We start from the raw sequence: 20,423 nt of genomic DNA, 5'->3' as shown, positions 1-20,423 counted from the left end.
CCTGGGAAGAGCGCAATGATGGTGCCAACTTGGGCCAGTGAAGCAATGTCCTCCACAACTAGACTGAAGAACAAAACGACAGCAACTTGCCTGTTCCCCTTCCCCCAATTCCCCAGTGCTGTTCCCATCCCCCAATTCCCCAATAAAAATATTTAAAAAAAATAATAATGAACACCACTCAGTTAGACACTGCCACACATCGACACAAACACAGCTGTGAGGCACTAATATACCGAGATTATGAAACGTTACCGAGCTGTTTGTACAGTGCTGCCAATGTTACTACACAGTGGCAAGTTCATGAACTTAGTTGTCAGACCTCGTCTGTATACTTCTCCCCTCATTATGTACAAAAGAGTGTGTCTAAATGACTGCAGGGTTCAGAAGGATGTGGATGGGTACCAGCCTGCTGATGAGAGGAAAGGAGATGAGGGGGGTGGGCCCCCAGAGGCGCCCTGCCCCTGCCCCAGCACCCTATCATGAAACATTTCAGGCTGTTCTCCCACTATTGAGTAGAGAAGCTGTAAGGAGGGCTCTGCTGTGAGGGGCAGGGAGAGGAAGCTGAGTTATTTCACTAGTCCAGTTCCTGACAACAAACACTTCCTGTTTGTGTGTGTTCAGTTACCCCTTCTGTGGCCACTTCTCTGATCTGGTGGCTAAGCTCTGCTACCCACATCCAGTTGGCTCACCTCAGACTCAATAATCCAACCCTCAGCACCCTCCCAACCAAACCCACCCTCCAGAGCTTGGTGGCCCAGCCGAAGCATCACCATCCTCACCATCTTCTGAGATGTCACTATGTGCCCAGGCACCCTCCCAACTCTTCTTGGGATGGACAAATGAAAGCACAGAGAAAGTAACTTCCTCAAGGTCACAAAGTAAGTGAAAGGCAGAGAAGGGGGTTAAGCTCAAATCATCTAGGTCTCGAGCCTGTCTGGTAAAGTCCATGACAGGCATTCAGTGTAAACAAACTTCCCCTCATGCTTTGGTCTGTTCCGCCGGGCTGGTTGACTCTAAATTTTCTTGAATTTCACCTGGATCTCACAGCCTGATTGGTTTCCCTGCCTCCAGTCTCATCTTTTTAATCCACCCACCATGCACAGGGTGTCAGAATGACTTAATAACCTAATCCTTGATATGACACACCTGTTTAAAAATTACCTTTCAATGGCCTTCACTACTCATAAGATCAAGTGTAAGACCTTGGACCCAACACTTGTCCAGCTCCATCTCCTGCTGCTCCCAACTTCACACCAGCTGACTGTTGTGCCCTAAACATCAATGTGCTTCTTACTGCTGGGTCTGCTTGGTGACCTTGAGTCACCCTTCAAGGTGAGTCACCTCTGTGCCTCCCTGTATCTGTCTGATTCAGGGGCTATGCCATCGCATCTCTTGGTAAGCACCTGTGCTGCCGTCAGGACTTGCACAGGATCTGCTCCTCAGTACATCTCCACAGGATGCCAGGTGACTGAGGGGTCCTCAAATGCTAAGGCCTCTGAGACTTTAAATCCCAGAAGCCTATTATTTTTGTATTATTGAGATAAAATGCACATAACATAAAATTAACCATTTTTAAGTGAACAATTCAGTGGTTTTTAATACATTAACAATGCTGTATAATCACCACCTCTATCTAGTTCCAAAACATTTTCATCACTCTAAGGCAAAAATCTAGAAGTTTCTCCCCATACACCTTTCCCCACTAGTGGCTTTTCTGAATGAATTTTGTAAAGTCTGTATTCTTTGTTGTTTGTGGCAACTGAAGTCTCTGTTGTTATCTGAGTGGTCAGCTAGTGAGTCATCACAGACTTTCTTAAAAGCCTGAAACCCAAAAAAGAAAAAAAAAATCTCCCAGTATGCAGATAAGCTCTGTGTGTCTCTTGGGGCATGCCTTCAACACTCAGCCAGGCGGCTCATAGCTCTGTCTTAGCCCTCACTTCTTTCTTGTGCAGAGCCTGATAGTAAAAAGAGATCTTGCGGCTTTTTCAGGTGATTTCTGAGCATACACTCAACCCTCTGCAATCGTGGGTCCTTCTAGATTCCCAGGAATGTGTGGGAGCTTTTCAAAGCACTTTTCCTCAAAAGCATCTCATCCCCCACCCTTTATTCCCAAGCTTTTTGGTTTTGTTCTTTGCTCCAAGAGGCAACGGCTAATACATTTGCCTTTCAACTTTTTCATTAATTGTCTCTCTCTGCTCTGGAAGAGTTTATTAGGTAAAATAAAGGCAAGTTCTTTGAGCCAGTCCTTCAGGAAGCCACCAGACAGGTCTAAACAAACAACCATAATTCTGCTCCCATTGGTGCTAGGCACCTATACCAGGATTGCAGGCTTGTCTTCAAGGCTGGCATTGGGCTGGGGAGCAGGTAATGGGACCAGGGTAAGTTAAAATGCCACAAAGCTCTCTTGTTGGGATTCAGGTTTTGTTTGTTTTTTTTGTGTGTGGGGTGTGTGTGTGTGTAACTATTTACTTGGTTGCTGTAAACTTTTTTTTTTTAAGATTTTATTGGGGGATTGAGGGAGGGGAACAGGTTAGGGAATTGGAGAAGGGACCAGCCAAGTTGTTGTTCTTCAGTCTTCATTGTGGAGGGTGCCCATTGCCACCTGTCTTCCCATCAGCAGCTCATGGCCTCTAAGTTCAAGGTGCTGTGTTACAATCTTAGTTGCGGGTGGGCGTGGCCACCATCCCATGTGAGAGTCAAACCAGCAGCCTTGTTGTTAAGAGTGCACGTTCTATCCACTGAGCCATCTGGGCGGCAGCTCAGCTCAAGGTGCCGAGTTCAGTCTTAGTTGCGGGTGGGCATAGCCCACCATCAAACAGGCAATCTTGTTACATCAGCTGAGTCATCCTGCCACCTGTTGGCAGCTCAGTGGCAGCTCAGCTTGGGCGCATCACTGGCCCATGTAGGAATTGAACCGGCAGCCCTGTTGCTCAGAGCTCATGCTCTTAAGCCAACTCTTAACCAACTGAGTCACTCGGCCAGCCCCGGTTGCTATAAACTTTTGATTCATTTCTAGAGTTCCAATAAAGTCGATTATGAGTTTTGCCAATTTATTCTCTGCTTTATGGAGGGACAGGCTTTTGGAGTTCCCCATGCCACCATTCTGACATCTGCCAGCTTATTCTTATTGAAGGAAAACTTGGTCATGTGAACCTTAGAAATAAAAGTTATTTTACCAGCAAAAATGGGTTTTTTTTGGGAACAGCAAAGAATTATAATTTGGGACAAGCAAGCTATAGCAAAAGCCATTGGCAAGTTCAACAAAGAAAGGAGAGAAGCATTATTTTATAGAAAAAAAAGAAGAAAATTGTGAGGGGTTGTTTTGAATGAAATTCATTGGAGAAAAGCAGTTTGCGGTAATGACAGTTGCTCATGGGCCGAGTTGCTGACCTGCCAATTTCTTGTGGAAGACGCAATGTACATCTTTCCTGTTGGGGCCTGTCATTGGTGATTTTTTCCTGTGGATTATTACTCTCTTGGGATCTGTAATTGACAATTTTTCCTGTAATTGACCTCAAGTGGAACTGTGTGAGAGCTCCCCCTTCTGGCCTCCCAACCTCACTTAAGTTTCCAGAGTTACTTTTAAGTAAAGAAAGCCATGCTCACCGACAAAGCAGAGAGCACTTATATTAAGCTTGCACAGTTCTAAGCAAGAGTTAATGTGCCAGGGCCGGCTGAGTGGCTCAGTTGGTTAAGAGTTAGCTTAAGAGTGCGAGCTCTGAGCAACAGGGCTGTGGGTTTGATTCCCACATGGGCCAGTGACACTGAGCTGCCAACAGGTGGCAGGATGGCTCAGCTGGTGAGAGCACGTACTCTTAACAAGAAGACTGCCTGTTTGATGGCAGGCTACGCCAGCCCACAACTAAGACTGAACTCAGCACCTTGAGCTGAGCTGCCGCCTGGATGGCTCAGTGGATAGAACATGCACTCTTAACAACAAGGCTGCCAGGTTCACCTCCCACATGGGATGGTGGCTATGCCCACCTGCAACTAAGACTGAACTTGGCTCCTTGAGCTGAGCTGCCGCCCGGATGGCTCGGTGGATAGAGCGTGAGCTCTTAACAATAAGGCTGCTGGTTCGACTCCCACACAGGATGGTGGCTACGTCTACCCGCAACTAAGATTGTACCACAGCACCTTGAGCTTAGAGGCTATGAGCTGCCAATGGGCAGCCAGATGGCAACTGGCGTCCTCCACAACTAAGATTGAAGAACAATTTGGCTGGTCCTCCTCCCCAATTCCCAACATTGTTCCCCTCCCCCAATCTCCCAATTTAAAATAATTTTTAAAAAACCAAATAAACAAAAAACCTGTCTCCTTTAAAAGAAAAAAAAAGTGTTAATGTGCCATGTTAACAACGCAGATTTCTACTTTGACTGGCCCCTAGCAGGAATGTACTTTATGTAATTAACCTAATATGTATAGGCATACCTTGTTTTATTATGCTTCCTTTCATCACGCTTTGCAGATACTGGGTTTTTTGTTGTTGTCATTGTTTGTTTGTTTTATAGATTGAAAACAAATCCTCCATCAGCAAAAAGATTACTACTAGCTTTACTGCAATATTCACTTTATCGCGGTGGTCTGGAACCAAACCAGCGATATCCCCAAGGTCTGCCTGTATGGGAAAAGCACTTCACCTCCCTGGGCCAGCTTCCTTGTACAGCAAACAGGGATGCTGTCAGGGTGGGCTGGGTCCATGAGGTAAAGTGCAGGACAAAGTCTAGCACATAGTGGTGCTTAATGGAAGTGGAAGCCTCCATTACTAGTTTTCACAGTAGCCCACCAACATGAAATTTTAGGCACAAATATGACCCCCCAGAGACTGGGCTGGCAGGCTAGCCACTCAACAATGGGGAGATTCAGGTAAAGGCTAACAAATGAGTGAATCCCAGGCCTTCAAGGGAGGCCTAGACACACTCTCAGCTCTGCCATACGCCCACGTAAAGGCTGTTAGTCCAGACATGCTTGAAATGGTTGCAAAGAGCACTGGGCTGGGAAGTGGGAGCTTTGGTGTGAAATCCCAGATGGTTAGTCAGTGGTAAGGCCTTGGAATGTTAACGAATTACGAGAACCAACTGCTCTCTAGCACAGTTGTGGCTGAACTGGTGTTTACGCATTCATTCATTCATTCATTCACTCACTCACTCATGCCCCTCCCTGATATCATCGTGTTCCTGATGCTCTGACAGCAGAGTTCTAACCCACATTTGTCTGTCCAGATTGATGACATCATAATCAAAATCGGAAACTATTAGTTTTTTTTTTCTGTTACAGAATTTCTAGGTTCAGCTTCCTGTATTTCTGACTGATACATGGAGACAGTAGTTTGGAAGGCAAATAGGACTTCTCAGGCTGAGGAAAAGCCTGCGATACACAAAAATCTGGTAACCCTGGTTTTCTCTGGGAGAGGACTGAGGTGGCTGAGGGGCTTGAGTGGGAGGCTTTCTTTTCTGCGCTCCCCACAGCAGAGCCCAGCCTCCTACACGTGTCCCTGAAAAGCCTCCATCCTGCAGCCTCCACCTGCCCTCCCTCCTCAGCACTGTTCTCCTGCTCCAGCCACAACAGTCTATGATGTGACAGCACACACACCATGCACTGTCATGCCTCACGCTATTCCTCCTTCCTGTTCTCCACCTACCATCTTTCCTGGCCCTCCTATGGAATAGCTGCTCCATCTCTGTGCCCCTTAACTCTCTGCTGAGACTGCCAAGTGCCGGGGGTGGTGGATTCTCTCAAGTGTTCATCTGCACATCCTTCCAAAGCCAGCACTGAGCACACCCCTAAGTCTTTGTGGATTGGAAAGGCTCTAGCTAGCTTTGCAAGTTCATCACACAGAGGAAAACATCCCATTACATTTTTTTTTCATTCACTTCTCTTCTATAAATCTGACTTTAGTTCATGAAGCATGACACATCAAGGAAAACCATGCAGTCAAACCTCATGCGACACAGCCACCAAGAGGACATTTCTTACTGAATGAGCTCAATGGTAACATGGTAACAAAAGGGGCAAAAGAAGGGGGGAAAGACAACACAGCAGTCTGAAAATGTGGGGTTTGCTGTGAAGCTGCTTCAGCCCATTTTAGATAATTCATTTCAGAGGGTCCCCATGGGCACAAGTTGGCTCCTCTCTCACGGGAGGCAATGCCTGTCCCCGAAGGTCCTCTTCCCAATGTGGCAATTGGTTACAGATGACAACCTGCTATTGACCAGAGCAGCACCGGCCAAAGCAGTTGTCAGTGTAGTATTTTCTAAGCCCATCTGTAAAGATCTGACCCTCCCAATCCTAGGGACAGGTTCTCAAAAGGCAAGGGCACAGTTTCCAAGGAGACAGCTCTACAATTAACAGGGAGGAGGGGAAGACACCTTTCTCAGAAGTAGTGTGGTGGGTCCTGGAGGGGACTGGGCACTGCCGGGTGTGATGGGCATGGAGGGACGTGCAGAACACCTGTTACCTGGGCAGCTGCCAGAGGCGGAGAGCCCTAAGGCTTCTGCACACAAGGGCCCCAGGCCTGCGCAGGTGAGGCAAGCTCCCAGGGGGCACCCTGCTCTCTAGGGAGTGCCAGGAAGCCCCGGTGTGGCTAACAGTAAGTGACTAATCTTAACTTTGTGCTGAATCAACGATTTTATTACATATTCCAACAGAGACAGGCAGAAAGCAAAGGTTTAAGGTTTTTGGAAGAAAAAGTAACTTTTTCTTGGTGAGATGTCTGAAGCTTTCCTCCATGACTGGATGGGACTGCTCACACGCAACCCCAGTGGGAGAACACAGTGGCTTACCTCATGGACCCCAGTGTCCCACAGTAGGCTAAGCTCTAAGGTACAAGTTTCGAGTTCTCGACTCCAGGACAGCCAGTACTTAGATGCTGACACTGACAGGGGTCACATCGCTTGCTCGTTTGTGACCCTCTCCAGCATCTCATCCCCAAGGACGTACAGTGGCATATTTTGTTTGCAGAGCGGCTATGCTGTCAAATAAGAAGCCCATCCCCCAGCCTAGGGTTAGAGTTCCTCTCCTGTCACAGTCAAATGACTACGTATCAGGAGCGTGCAGGGTCCTGGACAAAGTGAACAGGGGACATTCCATCCCTAAGAGGCTGCTGCATCCCCCGAGAGATTGCAGAAGAGAAAACTCAATCAAGCTGATGAACATCTCATCCACGGCCTGTATATTCAGCTTTCAATTTATTTTAGTTATAAAACAATTGCCAAAACACAAAGTTTTAAAAAACACACAAACACAGTAAGCTTTTATTCCTTCTTTTGTTGCAGAAAATAAATAATGGTGACATATTCCATATGCTTATCTATAAAATCATTTCTAAAAATGTCATCTACTGGATTCAACAGTATAATTTTTTTGGCTTTTCAATTGCAAGTATCATGTATTTTATTAAATTTTTTAAGCACTTAGGCTCCAACAATTTTGGAAAAAGACTGTTTGTGAGCTTAAAAATCTTATTCCAAGTTATATTTTAAATAAACTAAAAACAACAAGGTCTTAGTTTAAGAGGAGAATATAGTTTTTCTTTTATAAAAATTGCCAAAAAAGCTCACAAACATCCAAACCGACATTCAAAAGTTGGTCTGTCTTCATAGGAATTAGCAAAAAGAAAGGAACAAACACGATGGCCCCTGGGAAACCCAGCAGATCAGGCAGATGCCTCACGGTACTCACGCTAGCATTTCCAGTTTGGCCCTGGGAGTTTCACAAAAGGGAAGCTGTTCAGTCATCTAAACCTATGTTTCTGAAAAGGTAAGACATGGACTCTCCATTGTGAATCCGACGAATGGCTTCTGAAAGGATCATGCTGATATCCACGGTTTTAATTTTGGGGCACTGGAGCTTCTGGATTTCATGTGGAATTGTATTGGTAACCACCACCTTTGAATCAAGAGAAAAAAACCAAGAGCATCACAAAACCAAGCAGATTCCTGGTTTGATCTGAAAATCTGATATATTCTCCAATCTCTGAGGAGGACGGTGGGTCTACTGCACCTTCGACAATGTGTTCAGTCAATGTGAATGCTACCTGTGCTTCTTAGAGATTAAGATTTGATAACCCTACACACACTAGGGCAGCTATAGGCAAAAAGACAGAAAATAACAAGTGTTGACAAGGATATGGAGAAACGGGAACCCTCACAACCACTGGTGGGAATGTAAAATGGTTCAGCTTCTTTGGCAAACAGTCTGGCAGCTCCTTAAGAGTTAAACATAAAGATCCCATATGACTCAGCAATTCCACTCCTAGGTTATACACCCAAGAGAGATAAAAACATACGTCCACACAAAAGCTTGTACACGAATGTTCCTAACAGCATCATCATTCACAATAGTCAGAAAGTAGTAACAACACAAATTTCCATCAACTTCTGAAGAGAGAAAAATGTGTTCTATCCATTCAATGAAATATTCAGCAATAAAAAGAAATGAAGTTCTGACACACGCTACCACATGGATGAATCTTGAAAACATTATGCTGAGTGAGAGAAGACAGACATAAAGGACCAATGTTGTATGATTCTGTTTATATGAAATGTCCAGGTTAGGTACATCTTATAGAGACAGGAAGTAGGTCAGTGGTTGCCTAGGGCTGGCTGAGTGGATTGAGAAGAAATGGGGAGTGAATGCTAATGGGTATGAGGTTTCTTTCTGGGGGGATGAAAATGTTCTAAAATTGTGGTGATGGATGCACAAGTCTGTGAATATACTAAAAACCACTGCATTATATACTTTAAATGAGTGAATTGCACGGTATGTGAATTATATCTCAATAAAGCTGTTATTTTAAAAGTTAAGATTTCATAAAATCAAAAAAAAGGAGAAAACAAGCACTTTTCAACAGCTACAAATGGAAAGAAATAAAAATACTCAGCCTTCTTAAAAAACAGAGCATGGGTATAATATTATTGTTTATAACATATACTCCCTACTTCCAACATAAGCCTCAAGACAGCTGATTAAAAGAAGCACATGCGGGCCAGCCAAGTGGCTCAGATGGTTAAGAGCACGAGCTCTGAACAACAGGGTTGCCGGTTCGGTTCCCACATAGGCCAGTGAGCTGCGCCCGAGCTGAGCTGCCGCTGAACTGCCAATAGGTGGCAGGATGGCCCAGCTGGTGAGAACACGTGCTCCTAACAACAAGGTTGCAGGTTCGACTCCAGCATGGGATGGTGGGCAGCGCCCACCTGCAACTAAGATTGAACATGGCACCTTGAGCTGAGCAGCCCTGAGCTGCTGACAGGCAGCCGGATGGTGACTGGACTTGGAACTGAGCTAGCTGTGCCCTCCACAACTAAGACTGAAGGACAACTTGGCTGTTCCCCTTCCCCAATTCCCCAACACTGTTCCCCTCTCCCAATTCACCCCCCCCCAAAAAAAAAACTATAAAAAAAACCAAAAGAAGCACATGCACAGTGAGATCGCTGAAGCAGAGGCAGACTCCCAGGAATTATTCAGAACCAGTACTAGGCACACAAATACCTAGTCTGCTGTAATGACTGTCACTTGTCATTTGGTATTTGAGCTTCCTGATAACTAAGGCAGAAATGGAAACATAAAGCGTTCTATAAACCTCATGACCTGTAAAAGGGAGAACAGTTCTCAAAGGAATAAAATTCCTCTCCACTGGTATCACACAGAATTTTCTACACCCTTCACACAGAATCGATGTGCAGAGTGCCCCCTGGAGGCACCATGTGGTCACCTTGTGGGCCATTTTCCTCACTAAAGAACCACCCTCATTGGGAAATAAAATTTCCAAAAATTATTCTAACCACTTAAAAAAAAATAGCTTTATTGAAATATAATTCACATACCATATAATTCACCCATGTTTTGAAGGTATGCAAATACGTCAAGTACTGCAAACTTTTTCCATCAATTGTCTCTCAAACACTGAAAACCTTGACAGCCTAATCTGTGAACAGCCCAATTCACTCATTTAAGTGTACAACTCAGTGGTTTTTAGAACATTCAGAGCTGTGTCTGCTGTCTCCCCAGAAAGAGGCCCTACCCCCCTTAGCTGTCACGCCGTCTCACCCATCCCCAAACCCTGGCAACCACTGATCTACTGTCTGTATAGATGCCTACTCTAGGCATTTCATCTAACTTTTAATTTTAAGAAAAGAAAGAAAAACACTTCAAATCTTAATTATCAACCCTAAGCGTTATCTACGGGTTATTACTCTAACAGAAGGGGAAATCAGCCTCTCTCCACTTATCCCATCTCCCACCTCCTAACTTGTCAGTTCTGCCATCACTGTTACATTGTTCAAAACTTTATAACCTACTGTGCAACTGTGTTGTGTGTGTCAGTGTGTACGGAAAACCCTCATTTCATAATCAGAGTGAACAGGAACCTGGCTCGGCCATTGGTGGCGGCCCCAACGCCCCGGCAGGTACATCAGTGACAGCGCACTCTCGGAGACACAAGGGCACCACCAGGGCGCAGGCTCCCCACAAAAGAGCTCTTTCGCTCCTAGACTCACACCTGCCTCTGCTGGTCTTGATGCCTCCTCTCCTCAGATCCCTCTGCTTTAGGGGCTGGCTCCAGGAGGCCCCTCTCCAACTTCCTCTGGCCTTCTCTTTCTAATGTGCTCACACACAGCAGCCGGGAGAACCCCAGCAGGTGCCACACAGACAGGCCGGTGAGAGCTGACACATCTCACCTCACTTAACATGTGAATTCTGTATCATTGATTTTGCCTCCTTGAATGCCTATAATGTCATTCTAGTTCTTAGTCTGTGTTGTCAGCTGAGTGAGGAGGCTGGATTATTGATCAGAGCACACAAGTCTGGCTTTTGGTCCGTGTTAAGGCACCTTGAACCCATCGAAGATGATAAATAAGGCCAGGCTCAAGGAGATCCCATGTGAGGAGTAAGAATGTGGGATTCGGAAAAGTTTGACTAATGTAAGTTCAATACCCAGCACTTCTCTTTGAGAGATAATAAAAATGTGATTCATACAATCAAGCCCCCAGCGGCCTGGCTGGTTGTGGAATGAGCTAGGTGCACGAAGCAGTGTGAATAAACATGGCTAGCCTTGCTTCTGCCGCACTGGGAGCCGGGGGCAGCTTAGGAAAACTGCCCTGTTGGCCTTCCTCTCCCAGTTTCATTCCACAGGGGGCTGCACCAGGGAGAGCGATGGGCTGAACCCAACGCTCAGCCTAATAGCTTTCTGATCGCAAGTCACTTAACTTTTCTGAAGCACAATTTCTCATCTCTCTAACAGGGGCTCTGACGTGCCCCTGCAGGGCTGTGATGGAGCTCAGGGCGGCCGGGCAGCTCGCCCACACGTGGCCTGGCTCTTTTACCTCGTCAATGGCAGATTCTTCAATCAGTCGGGGAGCATCTGAAGATAACAAGCCATGCGTTGCCATCACGAAGATTTTATATGCACCTCTTTCCTTCAAGGTCTCTGCTGCAGCCAGAAAGCTGTCAACATCATCGATTATGTCATCCTGTCAAATTACAGATTGAACAAAAGGTACATGAACACTTTTGCAAAGGTGGGTTTAGACAACCCGTAAAGAGAAAGGTCTAATTTTATGACAGATTTGCTGTTCCATTTTAATGCATCCAGACAGCATGGTCACATGCTCCATCACTGCTCCGCTTGCATCCCCTCCAAGCCTTGCACAGTTCTGTCATTTACAGGCCATCTAACCTCTCCACCACACTCAGTGCTCCTGCATCCTCCTCTAAGTCCCCACGTCCGGAACTGTGCCCTCACCATGCAGGCACTCCAGGAATGTACACTGTTTTATTTTTTTTTTCAATACATTGTAAAACTGTTAGAAGATGCTTTGATTCTGGGTGCTTCTTTCCTCTTTTCTTACTGCTTTTCCTTATTTTCCAAATTTTCTCCACTGGGAATATGGGAAATATGCTTTTTGGATATTTTTATAATGGGAAAAACAATAATTATTATTTTTAACAATATACCCAGTCCAGTGGTTTCCAATCTATGGACCACAGGTTCCCAGTGTGAGATAACAGAAAATACATGTATTGGTCTCTGTCCTCGGTTCCTGGCACAGGGCTCCTGAAACCCTGGTAAATTCCTAAGTGATAAGAGCACTAGGAGCATCTCTTGTTCTACTGAGGGGACTCAGGGTGACTCCTGGATGGGGGCTGGTCACCAGGAAGACCAAGCTAGGATTAGAAGCTGGAATTGTCAGCCCCACCCCCCACTTCTCCAGTGCCTATGTGAGGAAGCCTCCGTAAAATCTCAATAGCATGGAGTTCAGAGAGCTTCCAGGTAGATGAACACAACCACGAACCAGGAAGGTCACGCACCCCAACGCCATGGGGACAGAAGCTCCTGAGCTCAGGACCCTCCCAGACCTCACCTGTGAATCTCTTCACCTGGCTGTCCATCTGTGTCCTTTATCACAGCCTTTATAATAATCCGGTAACAGTACATAAAGTTTTTCCCTGAGTTCTCTGAGCCTCTCTAGCAAATTAATTGAACCCAAGGAGGGGGGTCATGGGAATCTCTGCTATGTAGCCAAATCGTACAGAAGTTGTGGGTAACCTCGGGACCTGCTACTTGCAAATGGTATCTGAAGTGTGGTGGGAGCAATCTCGTGGGACTAAGCTATTAACCTGGGAGTTAAATGTTAGGACACCCAGTTGGTGTCACAGAGAATTGCTTGGTGTGGGGAAAAACCTCCACACATTTGGTGAGCAGAAGTGAAGTGCTCTGTATTGAGTAGTAAAGGAGACACATAGGAGGGAAACACAGGAGGTGGAAAGCTGAGTCTTTCCTAATACAATCAGGCTACCAAGGCTATTTTAAGCCCATTGGGGTATCAGGCACTATCTAGGGTTGAATAAATATTCCTGTTTTCATTATATGCATATATGCACATATATACCGGGGGTGCCAAAAAAATGTATACAAGTGGACACTTTAGTCAGCGTTGCTCAAGTAGTAGTTCACCGTAATCAGAAGTGTCTGGACACTGATGGTAACCATTTTGAGCACCTCTTGTAATTGCAGAAGTCAAACGTGACTTGTATTCATCTTCTGTTATTGGTATATATTGAGTATTACAATTTTAATACAGTTTTTTCCTTTCTTAAAATGTATGTGCATTTTTTGGCACCCTCTGTATGTATATAGTATACACATATATATTACTCTTTTCTAATATATACTAATATTACTATGATCAAAGAAAAATATATACATATTATTTTAAAAGCACTACTGGTAAAATGGTACAGCCACTCTGAAAAATAGTTTGACAGGTTCTTATAAAACTCTATTCGCAATTACCATGCAACCCAACAACTACACTTTTGGTCATTTATCCCAGAAAAATTAAAACTCTGTTCACACAAAAACCTAAACACAAATGTGCATAGCAGTTTTATTTCTAACAGCAGAAAACTGGAGACAACCCAAATTTCCTTCAACAGGCAAGTGGTTAAACAAACTACAGTACCTACATACATGGAAAACTACAGCAATAAAAGGATGAACTATTAATATACAAAACAACTTGGATAGATCTCCAGGGAATCATGCTAAGTGAAAAAAATCAATCTCCAAAGGTTACATACTGTATAGTCTATTTATAAGACTTTCCCAAGACCACGATTATAGAGACAGGACAGGATATCTGCTGCCACAGAGTTAGGGATCAGGTGGGCAGGAGGTGGGTGTGGCCATGAAGGGAGTTTTGTGATGGAATAGTTCTGTTATCCTGATTGCAGTGGTGGTTACACAAAGTTACACATGTGATAAGACTGCAGACATCTACACACACACAACACTCGTGCTCTCTGAAGCATTTCTATGGATGGGGTGATATGAATTTCCAGATTGTGTTACTATATACAGTTAAACAAGAAGGAGGAAGCTGAGTAAAGAATATGCAAGACCTCCCTGTACATTTTTTTTGGCTACTTCTTATAAATCTATAATTGCTTCAAAATAAAATAGTTTTGTTTTAAATGTGGTTGCAGTAGAAAGGGAAAAAAGTGCTACTAAATTCATAGCATCTTGTTTCTACAGATTTTATTAATTAAGGAATAAATTAATGGACAGCTATCACCCGTAGAGTGACATCAGAGATTTTCTAACAAAATTACAAGCACTGGCGAGAACGTGGGGCCCACTATGGCGGCTTCGTAAACAACCACTTTGGGAACAATCTGGTACAACCTAGTCAACTTGGAAATGTATGTACTTTCAGACTCAACAACTCTGTTTTCAGGAACCTAGAAAATCTTGCATGTCTGCACCAGAAAATAGGTGCAAGAGTGTTCAAAGCAGTATTATTTGGAAATAGGAAAAATTATGTGTTCAATGCCCAGAGAACAGATAAATAACTTGTGTAATACGTAGTTATACCATGGAGCACCACACAGTGAAAAAGAATAATGTACAATTACATGTTGCTCCACAGAGAAATCTCAAAACAGTGAGAAGAAAAAGTCACAGAGTACACAAAGATTTCATTATATAAATATAAAAAACATGCAAAACAAAACAATACAGTGTTTGGGGACACATGCACTCATGACAGACTGTAAATAAGGGCATGAATGCCAACTTTCGAGCTAGTGACAACCTCTGTGGGCTGGGGAGAAGAGAGGCACTGTGAGGGTCCTCCACAATGATTGGTGAGGACCCATGTGTTCATTTTATTCTAATTTAAACTACATAGGCATTAAATTTATTCCTTTTGTACACTGGTTTTGTGAAGTGTGACAGGATGTGTGTTTTAAAGTTATAATCAATTTTGTACCCTATTTTCATCACAAAACAATTTCTCACATTATAACAAACAGTTGCACAATATTTAGAACTTAAGTAGTTAGCAATTTCTTAATAAGTTAATGACAACCATTTTCAATTTTTGGACCAAAGTAAACATTTCGCACAAAGCACCAACTGAAATGAGACTTACCTTGCCATCCCACTCTTCCCACACAATTAACAAACATGTCGACAGAATGACAATTAACGGTAACAGAGGTTCACATACCACAATGATGGCGATCCTTCCTCCCACATCGCCAACAACTGTGATGGGGGGCTTTTCTTTAGGAATCAGCACTGGTCAGAACAAAACACACACACAAGTTTCTATATTAAAAAGTAAGTCAAAGACTTTAAAAAGTCAATGTCTCATGATAAAAAGACCCAAGAGAGTATAAATAGACGAGAACTTCCTCAACCTGATAAAGGGCCACTACAAAAAACTCAGAAGTAATATCATATAGCTAACGAAAGACTGAAAACTTCCCCCTAGGCCCAGGAACAAGACAAGGATGCCCACTTTCACCATTCAACACTGTACTGGATATGCTAGCCAAGGCAATTACACAAGAAAAAACACATCCAGATGGATAGGAAGAAGTAAAACTTACCTGTATTAGCAAATGACATGGTCGTATGTATAGAAAATACCAAAGAATCTACAAAAAAACTACCAAAGAAAATACATGAATTTACCCAAGTTGGAGGGTACAAGATGGACACACAAAAATCAGTTGTGTTTCTACACACTAGCAATGAACAATCTGAAAAGGAAATTAAGAGAACAACTCCATTTACAAAAGCATCAAAAAGAATAAAATACCTAGAAATAAATGTAACCAAAAGAAAGACTTGTACACTGAAAACTACAAAACGCTGCTAAAAGAAATTAAAGAAAACACAAAGGAAAGATATCCCATGTTTACGGATCAGAAGACTTAATATTAAGATGGCAATGCTCCCTCCCCAAAGCGACCGAGAGATTTAATGCAATCCCTATCAGAATCCTAACATCATCTGTTGCAGACATGAACTGAGAGTAAAATTCATATGGAAATGCGAGGAACCCAAAATAGCCAAAATAATCTCAAAAAAAAAAGGAAGAATAAAGGTGGAAGACTCACACTTTGCTATTTTTAAACTTACTATAAAATTTTATTTTATTTCATTTTTTAAATTACAGTTGACATTAAGCTTTATTAATCAAAACACTGGGGTACTGACATAAAGAGATAGATTCATGCAACAGAATTGAGAGCCCAGAAATAAATCAAACACCTACTGTTAACTGATTCCCCCAGCATTATGAGATATAACTAACTTATAACACTGTGTGAGTCTCAGGTGTATAACCTGGTGTTTTGATACACTTATATACTGCAAAATGATCACCACACTAAGGTTAGTTAACACATCCATCACCTCACGTGATTGTGTGTGTGTGTGTGTGTGTGTGTGTGTGTGTGTCTATGCGCGCGCGCGCGCACACACACACACATGCACAGTAAGAACATTTAATATCTACTCTCTTAGCAACATTCAGGTATATACTACAGTATTGTTAATTACAATCACCATGATGTACGCTACATCCCAGAGCTTACTCATCTTCTAACTGGAAGTTTGGAGCCTCTGACCAACATCTCCCTGTTTTCTCCTTCCCCAGGCCCTGGCAACTACCATTCTACTCCCTGTTTCCATGAGTTTGGCTTTTTTAAAAGATTCCACATATAAGTGAGATCATACAGTATTTGTCTTTCTCTTATTTCACTTAGCATAATACACTCAAGGTCCATCCATGTTGTCGCAAATGGCAGGATTTCCTTCTTTCTTATGGTTGAATACTATTCCATTGTATACATACACATTTTCTTTTTTTTTTTTTTAAGATTTTATTGGGGAATTGGGGGAGGGGAACAGCGCTGGGGAGTCTGGGGAAGGGGAACAGACAAGTTGCTGTCCTTTTGTTCTTCAGTCTAGTTGTGGAGGACGTCGCTTCACTGGCCCATGTTGGTATTATCATTGTGCTCTTTCCGGGTGAGGCAGATCGGTCGCCAGCCTCTGGACGGCCGCTCACGGCGGCTCTTGGCAGCTCACACCGGCTGCTGGCCGCTCACACTGGCTGCTGGCCACACACAGTAGCTTATGGCAGCCCACTGCAGCTTCACAGCAGCCTACGCCGTCGCCAGCCACTCATGGCAGCCCAGCTCCAGGTTGAGCTGTTGTTTACCATCTTAGCTGTAGAGGGCAGTGTTACTGGCCCTCATGTGGGATCCGAACCAGGGCCTTGCTGCACAGAGCTGGTGTCCCAAGCCAGCTCTTAACCAATGCACAACTTGGCCGGCCCATATATACACATTTTCTTTATCCATTCATCCATTGATGGGCACTTAGAATTGATTTTTGACAAGGGTGTCAAGGCCATTCAGTGGGGAAAGAACAGTCTTTTCAACAAATGGTGCTGGGAAAACTGGATATTTACACGCAAAAGCATGAAGCTAGAATCCTACTTTACACCATATACAAAATTTAATTCAAAATGGATCAAAGACCTAAAAATAAGAGCTGAAACTATAAAACTCTAAGTAGAAAAACTTGGGCGTAAATCTTCATGACCTTGAATTTGGCAATGGATTCTTAGATATGACACCAAAAAACAAGTGACAAATATAAACCTAAGTAAACTGAACTTCAAAATGAAAACCTCTTGTGCATCAAAAGCCACTATCAAGAAAGTGAAAAGACAACCTGCAGAGTGGAAAAAAATATTTGCGTATTATATGCCTGATAAGAGTCTAGTGTCCAGAATATATAAAGAACTCTTACAACTCAACAATAAAAAGACAAACAACCCAATTAAAAAATGGGCAAAGGAGGGTCAGCCGAGTGGCTCAGTTGGTTAAGAGTGCGAGCTCTGAGCAACGGGGTCACCAGTTCGATTCCCACAGGGGCCAGTGAGCTGAGCTACCACTGAGCTGCCAATAGGTGGCAGGATGGCTCAGCTGGTGAGAGCACATGCTCCTGACAACAAGGTTGCCCGCTCGACTCTCATATGGGATGGTGGGCTATGCTCACCTGCAACTAAGATTGAACACGGCACCTTGAGCTGAGCGGCCACGAGCTGCCAACAGGCAGCCAGATGGTGACTGGACTTGGGAGCTAAGCTAGCTGCACCCTCCACAACTATGACTGAAGGACAACTTGGCTGTTCCCCTTCCCCAATTCCCCAATAAAATCTTAAAAAAAAAAAAAAAAAGGGCAAAGGATTTGAATAGCAACATCATTAGCCATTAGGGAAATGCAAATCAAAACTACTAGGAAGTACCACTTCACACCCACTAGGATGATGATAAAGACTAACTGGGGCTTTAAACAAACAATCAGTTGAGAGGGTCTATAGGAGGAGCTAGGGTTTATGGGAGTTTTCGCACTCTCTGCAACCATGAGAGCCCTCCAGGAGGAACTCCATGTTTACAATGACGCTCTATGGTTCTAACTTCCCCTTCCCTTAACTTCTGTTTTCCCTTATATAAATACCCCTCCATCTTGACTCGCAGGCCAGAGTGTGCACATGGCTTGTCATGTCTGCATGCACTGGGCTGCAACCCTTTCTTGTTCCTGAATGAATCCTTTTTGGTGACAAAACACCTAGTCAATATTATTTTTCAGTCGACAACGACTATAATCAAATAATCAGAAAATAAGTGTTGGTAAGGATGTAGAGAAACTGGAACCTTTGTACATTGCTGGTAGGAATGTAAAATGGCATAGCTGCTCTGAAAAACAGTTTGGTGATTCCTCAAAAAGTTAAACATAAAATTACCATATGATCCAGCAACTCTAATCCTAGGTATAGGCCCTGGAGAAATAAAATCATATGTCTGCAAGAAACGTGTACATGAGTATACATTGCAGCATTATAGCCAGAAGGTAAAAACAACTCAAGTGTCCATTAAAGGATTAACTTATAAACAAATACAATAGAATATTATTCAGCCGTCAAAAGGAACCAAGTAGTGGTACATGCAACAACTTGGATGAACTTTAAAGACATTACGCTAAGCAAAAGAAACTGGACACAGAAAGTCATGTACCGTATGATTCCACTTATATGAAATAGGTAAATTTATAGGGACAGAAGGCAGATTAGTGGTTGCCGAAGGATGGGGAAAGGGGCATGGGGGTAATTACTTAGCCAGTAGGGGTGTTCTGGGGTAATAAAAAGTTTGACTAGGAAGGAATAGCAGTTGTGCCACACACTGTGAATGTACTAAGTGTCAGTGAATGGCACACTATAAAATGGTTAATTCTATGTTATGACTTTCACTTCAATTTTTAAAAAAAGTCAGTGTCACTAAAGAGAAAAAGAAGAAGGACTGCTCTACATCTCGGCCTTGGCACCACTGACATTTTGGGCCCGATAATTCTTTGTTGTGGGAGCTGCCCTGTGGTTGCAGGATGTTGAGCAGCATCCTTGGCCTCCGCTCACTAGGTGCCAGTAGCAACCACCTCAGCTGTGACAATCAAAACAGTCTCCAGACATTTCTAAATGTCTTCTAGGTGACAAAATCCATACCACCCCTGCCTAGTTGATAACTACTGCTTTAGATTTTAAGAGACTAAAGACAAATGACCACTAAATGCAACATGTGAACCTAGGTTGGTGTGGGGGGGAGGGGACAGAAATGTAAAGCCAAACGAAACAAGATAAATCTCAAAACTGAAGTAATTTTTTACATTTCCAACACTCCTTTTCCCAAGCACTTGACCTCTATGCTGGTGAAAGAGTATAATGGTATAGCCCTTTAGGAAGTCAGTTTGACAAAGAGCCATATAAACAGTCATACCTTTGACTCATTAATGTCACTTTTAGAAATTTATAATAAAATAAGCCAAAGTATGGAAAAAGTTTTTTATCCACATATGTTCACTGCAGCATTATATTGGTAAAGACCAGAAGAAAACATAGATACCCACTTACACAGGCAAGCTAAGCCACACCCATTAGATGGGATATTAGAGAGCCACTACAAATGTTTACAAAAGCTTTTAATGACTTGTAAAAAGATGTAAAGCTGAGAAGATAGCAGTAGGCGCAATTACGCAATCAGCATGGATCATACATAGCTCTATGAAAACAGAAAGGAAAACTGAAGAGGCCCACTGAGCACTGATTCAGAGGGCTAAGCACTGAATATTATTTTCTGCTAACTTTTATGTAATATAATGTCCTGAATAATTATGTTTATATTCTGAAAAAGTATTTTTATTGTTTTCTTTTTTATTTGGCATTTTTCATCTATAAGAAACCAGACGATACAAAACAACTTTTAAAATCTAGTGCTAAATGTCAAAATCTTTTTTTTTTTTTTAAGATTTTATTGGGGAATCAGAGGAAGGGGAACAGACAAGTTGCTGTCCTTTTGTTCTTCAGTCTAGTTGTGGAGGACGCAGTTTCACTGGCCCATGTTGGTATTATCATTGCGCTCTTCCCGGATGAGGCAGATCGGTTGCCGGCCTCTGGATGGCAGCTCACGGCAGCTCTTGGCAGCTCACGCTGGCTGCCGGCCGCTCATGCTGGCTGCTGGCCACACCCGGTAGCTTGTGGCAGGGGCTGCAGCCTATGCCGTCGCCGGCAACT

At 43.4% G+C, this 20,423-nt stretch overlaps 1 protein-coding gene across 5 annotated transcripts in view; it reads right to left on the bottom strand.

The window, feature by feature from the left end:
- Positions 1-6,608: 6,608 nt before the first annotated feature.
- PRPSAP2 (phosphoribosyl pyrophosphate synthetase associated protein 2) overlaps positions 6,609-20,423 on the bottom strand; it is a 56,485-nt gene continuing 42,670 nt past the window's right edge. For 2 of the 5 annotated variants that reach the window (XM_019656742.1, XM_019656741.1), the window contains exons 10-12: positions 15,009-15,079; positions 11,322-11,468; positions 7,174-7,887 (exon numbers count right to left, since the gene is read on the bottom strand). In XM_019656742.1, coding sequence (XP_019512287.1) covers positions 7,729-7,887; positions 11,322-11,468; positions 15,009-15,079 — 377 coding nt within the window. In that variant the 3' untranslated portion in view covers positions 7,174-7,728. Of the gene's footprint in view, positions 7,888-11,321; positions 11,469-15,008; positions 15,080-20,423 lie in introns of all 5 variants that reach the window. The other 3 variants (XM_019656740.1, XM_019656744.1, XM_019656745.1) reach the window with 2 other exon arrangements.

Source organism: Hipposideros armiger, unplaced genomic scaffold, assembly GCF_001890085.2.
Source record: "Hipposideros armiger isolate ML-2016 unplaced genomic scaffold, ASM189008v1 scaffold_264, whole genome shotgun sequence".
NCBI classification, from domain to species: Eukaryota; Metazoa; Chordata; class Mammalia; order Chiroptera; family Hipposideridae; genus Hipposideros; species Hipposideros armiger.
Note: the sequence above shows the minus strand (reverse complement) of the source record. Positions and strands in the feature narration are given on the sequence as shown.